Source organism: Triticum dicoccoides, chromosome 2B (genome assembly GCF_002162155.2).
Source record: "Triticum dicoccoides isolate Atlit2015 ecotype Zavitan chromosome 2B, WEW_v2.0, whole genome shotgun sequence".
NCBI classification, from domain to species: Eukaryota; Viridiplantae; Streptophyta; class Magnoliopsida; order Poales; family Poaceae; genus Triticum; species Triticum dicoccoides.
In genome coordinates, this window is record NC_041383.1 from 788,534,531 (window position 1) to 788,546,438 (window position 11,908).

The following is an 11,908-nucleotide window of genomic DNA, read 5'->3' on the forward strand; positions in this document are numbered from 1 at the left end:
CTTGAAGCAGGAAAGCACTAGCAATGAACCCATGCAGCAGAAAGTAGTGCACACATCGTTCCACCCCGGTACACTACACTCAATCTGCTAGCAGATTTTCACATGGCGAGTCTTCTGAATTTCAATCCGTTCCCATGTTAGGATGAAGAATGTATAGTACTATTATAAAAGTTAGAGCAGTCTGCTTTATGGAAGGAGAGCTTTTAGGGGAACATGGAAGATGGAACGGTGCAAAGCCGATCAACAAGTTGATTATAACATCTTAAATACCACAACAAAAAGGAATGGGCTACATAAGCACGCTCAGATTATCTATTTTTTTTCGAGGGGTGCTCAGATTATATATCTAATGAAGGTGCAAAAAAACATTGTATAGATGTCCGGGATCAGACACCGAGCACAATGAGAGCAGGCAAAAGGGCCGCAGCGACCATGGCGCCGGCGGATCCGATGCCGGCCGGCGCGGCGTCGCTGGGGGGCGCGGGCGGCGCCGGCGGGGGCTCGTTCTGGCCGATGACCTTGACGACCATCTTCTGGCCGCGCTCGCAGTGGCCCGTGACGCCGCTGACGAAGTAGAAGGGGCCCGGGCGGTCCAGGCGCACCTCGGTGTCGCCGTTGTTGGAGAAGAAGATGGGGTGCGTCGACCCGCACTTGTCGTACTCCTCCTGCGTCACCTCCATCACCGAGTCCGCCTTGTACTTGAAATCTACGACCAATCCATCACACGCATCATCACATATTCACGCACAAAGTGTCAACAAATAAGGCGTACCGATCGGGTGGATGGATCAAACGAGCGGGTCGAGCGGGACTTACGGACGCTGTCGCCGACGAGGAAGCGGTTCTTGGACGCCCAGTCGTTGTACGTGCTGGAGTCGCCGGCCGCCGGCACGACCCACCCGGCGTCCCCGCCGACCTCGAAGTCGGCGGCGCGCGACGCGCCGAAGAGCAGCGCGAGGAGCGCCACGACGGGGAGGAGGCTGCTCGCCATGGCCCGGCTAGCCGGACGACAACAACGCCGTGCGCGTCTTGGGTTCCCTCCGGCTTGATCGATCTCGATGGCCAGCTCCGTGCGCGAAACTGGGGGTTAGTGACTGACCGCGTCCGATCGATCGGCGATGGTGTGGGAGCGAATTAATAGGGAGGGAGTGGAGTGGCGAGCCGAGGAGGAGGCGGTTGTGAGCGGCGGGGGAGGTCGAGAATGGCGGGGGCGTCGGGTACGTGGACGTGGTGCATGCGCCCGCGGACGGAGTTGCGTCGCCGCGGGAGAGCTGTGGAGTGATTCGATCCACCCGTCGCCGGTTTGACCGCGGGCGCGCCTTGATCTGCGTGGCTCCTGGAGCAAATGGGCCGGCCCACTGTAGCAAGCTAACTTGTGCAGCTTTCCTGTTTTTTCCCTCTCTTTGATTGATTTTTAATTCGGCTGGCATGCTCACTTGAGCAGTTAATTTTTTCTCTTTGAATTTTTATTTGTTCGTTTTAAAAAAACGGCTGCTGGATACTTTTTCGAAGGAACTAATATATACTACCTCCGTCTTAAATATAAGATGTTTTTGTAGTCTAGTATTAAATGCTTTTAGTTTTTTAAAATGTTTTAAAAATGTTCAATGTGTATTAAGAAAAGTTCACCGACCATTAGAAAAGTTCATTGTATATTCTAAAACTTCATCATCATTAAAACAATGTTCAGTGTATATATTAAATAAAAGTTCATTGTATATCAAGAAAGTTAATCATATAAAAAACAGTTCACCATGTATTAGAAAATGTTTATGATATATTAAAAATAATTCAGTGCATATTAAATAAATTCATCGTGTATTAGACAATTGTTCATGATGCATTTAAAAATAAAATAGAAAACAGAAAAGGAAAAAAATACACCAAAAAGCCGGAAACAATGAGAAAAATCACAAAAAAAATTCAGAAAATACGATGGGAAGCTAACAAAAGCCAAATTGGTTCGCATCCCAAGAGCGAACGGACATTCAACCTGCTAGGGTTTTTGTCGAGAAGATCCCCATGAGAATCGATCCGATTTTGTATCAATACCAAGGCTGGAAAGACATGCCCGCTACCCCATTGTTTAACCTAAGAGAGGGAATGGAGAGATGGTAGAGATTGCCGGTAGAAACTCTTGCTGGTAAGCGAGTCGCTGCCGGAGTACAATAAATAAACAAGTTTATGGTGAAGTTCCCTTCGATACGAAAAATTGATGAAATGAAAACCTACGGCTTTTTTGGGTTGATTGGTAGCAGAGTCAGTATAAAGATAGGCAGATGGACAAATTCCTCGATGGCATCTTACAAGTTATATGTATGCTATGTGACAATTAGCGGAGTGCCAGAAACCTTGCAACACTACCAAGGGTTTTGTGAGGCTGGATCACTGATTGGTGAGGTCCTTGAGATTGATATGGAATTGTACAGACAATATGAGGTTCTTAGAGAAAAAAATAGGGGTTATGGACCCAAGAAAAATACCATCAAGTGTGCCTCTTAATGAGGGTGGCTACATTTACGACATCTACTTCGATTTGGAAGATATTGTGGAAGAAGGAGGTCCAATGGAAGGGGGAATTTTAGTGAGTAACCCCAGAAACATCGCTGCGAATGCTAGTGTTGCTGAAAAAAGACCTAGAGATAAGGCAACTAGAGATGATGCAGGATGCAGTAAATCTCCGAGGAATCAACTACATGTAGATGCAGGTGCAGCTTATGATGAAGATGCACACATGGAAGAAGTTATTTCTAGCCAGTGTGAAGTTGACATGAACTTAATTGCTGAGAGAGAGAGACTAGGAAAAAACTGCTTGAGAAAAAAATGTCAAATGAGAAACTACTCTCCAGAGTGGAACAAGTTAATGCTGAATTCGCCAAAGACTCAGCTGTGCTGGAGGACTTTACTAATGAAGTGGATTATCAGAAAGAAGATGAGTTTGATTGTACGCAGGACCCTGATGACTTTGCGAGGCGACTTGGCATTAGTACACAAAAAATGGTGAGATCAATGAGGCAGTTGACAGAGAGATGCTTGGTGATGATCCTGATGCAGTACATAATGACTTTGATAAAGAGAATGAAAAGCCCGTGTGTCTGAATTTGACTCAAACTGCTGCACTTGCGGGGAAAGATGGTGGTCTGAGGAAAAACCCTTGTGTGGATATGTCTGAAAGTGCGTTACAAAATCCATTACCTGATATTGGCGGGGGAGTTGATGCTACCAAAATGAAACTCATCGATGCCGCTGCTAGAGTTCAAAAGGCCAAGTACAAAGCTGCTTCCGACGAGGCAGCAAGAAGACGGAGCGACAGGGACAAGAAAAAAAGATGAAGGACAAACTATGGATAAAGCTACGGAGATGGCAAGTGATACGTCTCCAACGTATCTATAATTTTTGATTGTTCCATGCTATTATATTATCTGTTTTGGATGTTTAGTGGGCTTTAATATGCTCTTTTATATTATTTTTGTGACTAACCTATTAACCGGAGGCCCAGTGCCAGTTTTTGTTTTTTTTGCATATTTTAGTGTTTTACAGAAAAGGAATATCAAACGAAGTCCAAATGGAATGAAACCTTCGCGAGGATCTTTCTTGGACCGAAAGCAATCCAAAAGACTTGGAGTTGAAGTCTGGGACTCTACGAGGAAGCCACGAGGCAGGAGGGCGAGCCCCCCACCCTCGTGGGCCCCTCGTAGCTCCACCGACGTACTTCTTTCACCTATATATACTCTTATACCCTAAAAACATCAGGGGGAGCCACGAAAACACTTTTCCACCACCGCAACCTTCTATACCCATGAGATCCCATCTTGGGGCCTTTTCCGGTGATCTGCCGGAGGGGGAATTGATCACGGAGGGCTTCTACATCAACATCATTGCCTCTCCGATGAAGCGTGAGTAGTTTACCACAGACCTTCGGGTCCATAGTTATTAGCTAGATGGCTTGTTCTCTCTCTTTGATTCTCAATACAAAGTTCTCGATGTTCTTGGAGATCTATTTGATGTAATATTCTTTTGCGGTGTGTTTGCCGAGATCCGATGAATTGTGGATTTATGAACTTGATTATCTATGAATATTATTTGGTTCTTCTCTGAATTCTTGTATGCATGATTTGATATCTTTGCAAGTCTCTTCGAATTATCGGTTTAGTTTGGCCTACTAGATTGATCTTTCTTGCAATGGGAGAAGTGCTTAGCATTGGGTTCAATCTTCCGGTGTCCTTTCCCAGTGACAGTACGGGCAACAAGGCACGTATTGTATTGTTGCCATCGAGGATAAAAAGATGGGGTTTATATCATATTGCTTGAGTTTATCCCTCTACATCATGTCATCTTGCTTAATGCGTTACTCCGTTCTTATGAACTTAATACTCTAGTTGCATGCTGGATAGCGGTCGATGTGTGGAGTAATAGTAGTAGATGCAGAATCGTTTCGGTCTACTTGACACGGACGTGATGACTATGTTCATGATCATTGCCTTAGATGTCTTCATAATTATGCGCTCTTCTATTAATTGCTCGGCAGTAATTGTTCACCCACCGTAATGTTGGAAATATGCCCTAGAGGCAATAATAAATAAGTTATTATTATATTTCTTTGTTCATGATAATCGTTTATTATCCATGCTGTAATTGTATTGATAGGAAACTTAGATACATGTGTGGATACATAGACAACACTATGTCCCTAGTAAGCCTCTAGTTGACTAGCTCGTTGATCAATAGATGGTTACGGTTTCCTGACCATGGACATTGGATGTCATTGATAACGGGATCACATCATTAGGAGAATGATGTGATGGACAAGACCCAATCCTAAGCCTAGCACAAAGATCGTGTAGTTCGTATGCTAAAGCTTTTATGTCAAGTATCTTTTCCTTAGACCATGAGATTGTGCAACTCCCGGATACCGTATGAATGCTTTGGGTGTACCAAACGTCACAACGTAACTGGGTGACTATAAAGGTGCACTACAGGTATCTCCGAAAGTGTCTGTTGGGTTGGCACGAATCAAGACTAGGATTTGTCACTCCGTGTGACGGAGAGGTATCTCTGGGCCCACTCGGTAGGACATCATCATAATGTGCACAATGTGATCAAAGAGTTGATCGCGGGATGATGTGTTACGGAACGAGTAAAGAGACTTGCCGGTAACGAGATTGAACAAGGTATCAGCATACCGACGATCGAATCTCGGGCAAGTACAATACCGCTAGACAAAGGGAATTGTATACGGGATCGATTGAGTCCTTGACATCGTGGTTCATCCGATGAGATCATCGTGGACCATGTGGGAGCCAACATGGGTATCCAGATCCCGCTGTTGGTTATTGACCGGAGAACGTCTCGGTCATGTCTGCATGGTTCCCGAACCCGTAGGGTCTACACACTTAAGGTTCGATGACGCTAGGGTTATAAAGGAAGTTTGTATGTGGTTACCGAATGTTGTTCGGAGTCCCGGATGAGATCCCGGACGTCACGAGGAGTTCCGGAATGGTCCGGAGGTAAAGATTTATATATGGGAACTCCTGTTTTGGTCACCAGAAAAGTTTCGGGTTTTATCGGTAACGTACCGGGACCACCAGGAGGGTCCCGGGGGTCCACCAAGTGGGGCCACCGGCCCCGGAGGGCTGCATGGGCCAAGTGTGGGAGGGGACCAGCCCCAGGTGGGCTGGTGCGCCCCCCCACAAGGGCCCAAGGCGCCTAGGGTTTGGGGAGGGGGAGCCCCACCTTGCTTGGGGGGCAAGTTTCCCCCTCTCCACCCCTTGGCCGCCCCCCTAGATGGGATCTAGGGCTGGCCGCCGCCCCCTAGGGGTGGAAACCTAGGTGGGAGCGCAGCCCCCTCTCCCCCTATATATAGTGGAGGCATAGGAGCAGCCCAACACATGAGTTTCTTCTCCTGTTGGCGCAGCCCTACCTCTCTTTCTCCTCATATCTCGCGGTGCTTGGCGAAGCCCTGCTGGACTACCACGCTCCTCCATCACCACACGCCGTTGTGCTACTGCTGGATGGAGTCTTCCTCAACCTCTCCCTCTCACCTTGCTAGATCAAGGCATGGGAGACGTCACCGGGCTATACGTGTGTTGAACGCGGAGGTGCCGTCCGTTCGGCACTAGGATCTCCGGTGATTTGGATCACGACGAGTACGACTCCTTCAACCCCGTTCTCTTGAACGCTTCCGCTTAGTGATCTACAAGGGTATGTAGATGCACTCTCCTTCCCCTCGTTGTTGGTTTCTCCATAGATAGATCTTGGTGACACGTAGGAAAATTTTGAATTTCTGCTACGTTCCCCAATAGTGGCATCATGAGCTAGGTCTATGCGTAGTTTCTATGCACGAGTAGAACACAAAGTAGTTGTGGGCGTTGATTTTGTTCAATATGCTTGCCGTTACTAGTCTTATCTTGATTCGGCGGCATCGTGGGATGAAGCGGCCCGGACCGACCTTACACGTACTCTTACGTGAGACTGGTTCCATCGACTGACATGCACTAGTTGCATAAGGTGGCTAGCGGGTGTCTGTCTCTCCCACTTTAGTCGGATCGGATTCGATGAAAAGGGTCCTTATGAAGGTTAAATAGCAATTGGCATATCACGTTGTGGTCTTTGCGTAGGTAAGAAACGTTCTTGCTAGAAACCCATAGCAGCCACGTAAAACATGCAAACAACAATTAGAGGACGTCTAACTTGTTTTTGCAGGGTATGCTATGTGATGTGATATGGCCAAAAGGATGTGATGAATGATATATGTGATGTATGAGATTGATCATGTTCTTGTAATAGGAATCACGACTTGCATGTCGATGAGTATGACAACCGGCAGGAGCCATAGGGGTTGTCTTAATTTATTTATGACCTGCGTGTCAACACAAACGTCATGCAATTACTTTACTTTATTGCTAACCGTTAGCCATAGAAGTAGAAGTAATAGTTGGCGAGACAACTTCATGAAGACACGATGATGGAGATCATGGTGTCATGCCGGTGACGATGATGATCATGGAGCCCCGAAGATGGAGATCAAAAGGAGCAACATGATATTGGCCATATCATGTCACTGTTTGATTGCATGTGATGTTTATCATGTTTTTGCATCTTGTTTACTTAGAAAGACGGTAGTAAATAAGATGATCCCTCATTAAAATTTCAAGAAAGTGTTCCCCCTAACTGTGCACCGTTGCGAAAGTTCGTCGTTTCGAAGCACCACGTGATGATCGGGTGTGATAGATTCTTACGTTCACATACAACGGGTGTAAGACAGATTTACACACGCGAAACACTTAGGTTGACTTGACGAGCCTAGCATGTACAGACATGGCCTCGGAACACAGAAGACCGAAAGGTCGAGTATGAGTCGTATGGTAGATACGATCAACATGAAGATGTTCACCGATGTTGACTAGTCCGTCTCACGTGATGATCGGACACGGCCTAGTTGACTCGGATCATGTAATCACTTAGATGACTAGAGGGATGTCTATCTGAGTGGGAGTTCATAAGATGAACTTAATTATCCTGAACATAGTCAAAAGGATTTTGCAAATTATGTCGTAGCTCGTGCTTTAGTTCTACTGTTTAGACATGTTCCTAGAGAAAATTTAGTTGAAAGTTGATAGTAGTAATTATGCGGACTAGGTCCGTAAACTGAGATTTGTCCTCATTGCTTCATAGAAGGCTTATGTCCTTAATGCACCGCTCAGTGTGCTGAACCTCGAACGTTGTCTATGGATGTTGCGAACATCTGACATACACATTTTGATAACTACGTGATAGTTCAGTTAAACGGCTTAGAGTTGAGGCACCGAAGACGTTTTTGAAACGTCGCAAAACATATGAGATGTTTTGAGGGCTGAAATTGGGATTTCAGGCTCGTGCCCACGTCAAAAGGTATAAGACCTCCGACGATTTTCTTAGCCTGCAAACTAAGGGAGAAAAGCTCAATTGTTGAACTTGTGCTCAGATTGTCTGAGTACAACAATCTCTTGAATCGAGTGGGAGTTGATCTTCCAGATGAGATAGTGATGTTTCTCCGAAGTCATTACCACCAAGCTGCTAGAGCTTCGTGATGAACTATAATATATCAGGGACATATATGATGATCCTTGAGATATTCGCGATGTTTGACACCACAAAAGTAGAGATCAAGAAGGAGCATCAATTGTTGATGGTTGGTGAAACCACTAGTTTCAAGAAGGGCAAGGGAAAGAAGGGATACTTCATGAAACGGCAAATCAGCTGCTGCTCTAGTGAAGAAACCCAAGGTTGAACCCAAACCCGAGACTAAGTGCTTCTGTAATAAGGGGAACAGCCACTAGAGCAGAATTACCCTAGATACTTGGTAGATGAGAAGACTGTCGATAGAAGTATATTGGATATACATTATGTTAATGTGTACGTTACTAGTACTCCTAGTAGCACCAGGGTATTAGATACCGGTTCGGTTGCTAAGTGTTAGTAACTCGAAATAAAAGCTACGGAATAAAACGGAGACTAGCTAAAGGTGAGCTGACGATATGTGTTGGAAGTGTTTCCAATGTTGATATGATCAAGCATCGCACGCTCCCTCTACCATCGAGTTTGGTGTTTGCGTTGAGCATAGACATGATTGGATTATGTCTATCGCAATACGGTTATTCATTTAAGGAGAATAACGGTTACTCTGTTTATTTGAGTAATACCTTCAATGGTCTTGCACCTAAAATGAATGGTTCATTGAATCTCGATCATAGTGATACACATGTTCATGCCAAAAGATATAAGATAGTAATGATAGTACCACCTACTTGTGGCACTGCCACTTAAGTCATATCGGTATAAAACGCATGAAGAAGCTCCATGTTGATGGATCTTTGGACTCACTCATTTTTGAAAAGTTTGAGACATGCGAACCATGTCTATTAGTGTATATGCATGAAGAAACTCCATGCAAATGGACCGTTTTGACTCACTTGATTTTGAATCACTTGAGACATGCAAATCATACCACGTGGGCAAGATGACTGAAAGCCTCGTTTTTCAGTAAAATGAAACTAGAAAGCAACTTGTTGGAAGTAATACATTTTGATGTGTGCAATCCAATGAGTGCTGAGGCATGTAGTGGATATCGTTATGTTCTTACTTCACAGATGATTTGAGTAGATGTTGAGTATATTTACTTGATGAATCACGAGTCTGAATTATTGAAAGGTTCAAGTAATTTCAGGGTGAAGTTGAAAGATCATCATGACAAGAGGATAAAATATCTATGATATGATCATAGAGATGAATATCTGAATTATGAGTTTGGCACAGAATTAAGACATTGTGGAAATTGTTTCACAACTAATACAGCCTGGAACACCATAGTGTGATGGTGTGTCCGAGCATCATAACTGCACCCTATTGGATATGATGCATACCATGATGTTTCTTATCGAATTGCCACTATCGTTCATGGGTTAGGCATTAGAGACAACCGCACTCACTTTAAATAGGGCACCACGTAATTCTGTTGAGACGACACCGTTTGAACTGTGGTTTGGAGAAACCTAAGTTGTCGTTTCTTAAAGGTTTGGGGCTGCGACGCTTATGTGAAAAAGTTTCAGGTTGATAAGCTCGAACCCAAAGCGGATAAAATGCATCTTTATATGACACCCAAATCAGTTGGGTATACCTCCTAATTCAGATCCGAAAGCAATAGGGATTGTTTCTTGAATCGGGTCCTTTCTCGAGGAAAGGTTTGTCTCGAGAATTGAGTGGGAGGATAGTGGAGACTTGATGAGGTTATTGAACCATCACTTCAACCAGTGTGTAGTAGGGCACAGGAAGTTGTTCCCGTGGCACCTACACCAATTGAAGTGGAAGCTTCTGATATTGATCATGAAGCTTCGGATCAAGTAACTACCGAACCTCGTAGGACGACAAGGACGCGTACTGCTTCGGATTGGTACGGTGATCCTGTCTTGAAGGTCATGTTGCTAGACAACAATGAACCTACGAGCTATGGAGAAGCGATGGTGGGCCCAAATTCCGACAAATGGTTAGGAGCCATGAAATCCGAGCTAGGATCCATGTATCAGAACAAAGCATGGACTTTGGTGGACTTGCCCAATGATCGGCAAGCCATTGAGATAAATGGATCTTTAAGAAGAAGACGGACGTGGATGGTAATGTCACCGTCTATGAAGCTCGACTTGTGGCGAAGAGTTTTTCACAAGTTCAAGGAGTTGACTACGATGAGATTTTCTCATCCGTAGCGATGCTTAAGTCCGTCGGAATCATGTTAGCATTAGCTGCATTTTTTTGAAATCTGGCAAGATGGATGTCAAAACGAGTTTCCTTACCAGTTTTCGTAAGGAAAGGTTGTATGCGATACAATCAGAAAGGTTTTGTCGATCCTAAGGATGCTAAAAGGTACTAGCTCCAGCGATCCTTCTAAGGACTGGAGTAAGCATCTCGGAGTTGGAATATACACTTTGATAAGATGATCAAAGAATTTGGGTTTATACAAAGTTTATGAGAAACTTGTATTTCCAAAGAAGTGAGTGGGAGCACTATAGAATTTCTGATGAGTATATGTTGTTGACATATTGTTGATCAGAAATGATGTAGAATTTCTGGAAAGCATATAGGGTTATTTGAAAAGTGTTTTTCAAGTGAAAACCTGGATTAAGCTACTTGAACATTGAGCATCAAGATCTATAGGGATAGATCAAAAAAAACACTTAATGGTACTTTCAAATGAGCATATACCTTGACATGATCTTGAAGGTGTTCAAGATGGATCTGTCAAAGAAGGAGTTCTTGCCTGAGATGTAAGGTATGAAGTTAAGACTTAAAGCTCGACCACGGCAGAAGAGAGAGAAAGGACGAAGGTCGTCCCCTATGCTTTAGACGTAGGCTCTACAGTATGCTATGCTGAGTACCGCACCTGATGTGTGCCTTGCCACATGTCTGGCAAGAGGGTACAAAGGTGATCAAGGAGTGGATCACCAGATAGCGGTCAAAATTATCCTTAGAGGAATAAGGATATGTTTCTTGGTTATGGAGGTGATAAAGAGTTCGACATAAAGAGTTGCGTCGATGCAAGCTTAACACCTATCTGGATAGCTCTGAGTAGAGAAGCCGGATACGTATAGTGGAACAACCATTTCGAATAGCTCCAAGTGGAGCGTGGAAGCAGCATTCACAATATGACATAGAGATTTGCGAAGTACATACGGATCTGAATGTTGCAGACCCGTTGACTAAAACTTCTCTCTCAAGCAAAACATGATCAAACCCCAGAACTCATTGAGTCTTAATCACATGATGATGTGAACTAGTTTAATGACACTAGTAAACTCTTTGGATGTTGGTCACATGGCGATGTGACCTGTGAGTGTTAATCACATGGCGATGTGAACTAGATTATTGACTCTAGTGCAAGTGGGAGACTGTTGGAAATATGCCCTAGAGGCAATAATAAATAAGTTATTATTATATTTCTTTGTTCATGATAATCGTTTATTATCCATGCTGTAATTGTATTGATAGGAAACTTAGATACATGTGTGGATACATAGACAACACTATGTCCCTAGTAAGCCTCTAGTTGACTAGCTCGTTGATCAATAGATGGTTACGGTTTCCTGACCATGGACATTGGATGTCATTGATAACGGGATCACATCATTAGGAGAATGATGTGATGGACAAGACCCAATCCTAAGCCTAGCACAAAGATCGTGTAGTTCGTATGCTAAAGCTTTTATGTCAAGTATCTTTTCCTTAGACCATGAGATTGTGCAACTCCCGGATACCGTATGAATGCTTTGGGTGTACCAAACGTCACAACATAACTGGGTGACTATAAAGGTGCACTACAGGTATCTCCGAAAGTGTCTGTTGGGTTGGCACGAATCAAGACTAGGATTTGTCACTCCGT

At 44.3% G+C, this 11,908-nt stretch overlaps 1 protein-coding gene across 1 annotated transcript; it reads right to left on the minus strand.

The window, feature by feature from the left end:
- Positions 1-214: 214 nt before the first annotated feature.
- LOC119368820 (mavicyanin-like) lies at positions 215-1,187 on the minus strand. The gene is made up of 2 exons (XM_037633969.1): positions 817-1,187; positions 215-706 (listed from the first exon to the last, which is right to left on the minus strand). The coding sequence occupies exons 1-2, from the start codon at positions 989-991 to the stop codon at positions 387-389; spliced, it is 495 nt and encodes a 164-aa protein (XP_037489866.1). The 5' UTR covers positions 992-1,187; the 3' UTR covers positions 215-386.
- Between the last annotated feature and the right edge of the window lie 10,721 nt (positions 1,188-11,908).

Coding starts and splice junctions, on each gene's coding strand:
- LOC119368820 (XM_037633969.1), bottom strand. CDS start 991: ATGGCGAGCAGCCTCCTCCCCGTCGTGGCGCTCCTCGCGCTGCTCTTC. Junction 707..816: donor CCTCGTCGGCGACAGCGTCC/GTAAGTCCCGCT, acceptor GATTGGTCGTAG/ATTTCAAGTACAAGGCGGAC.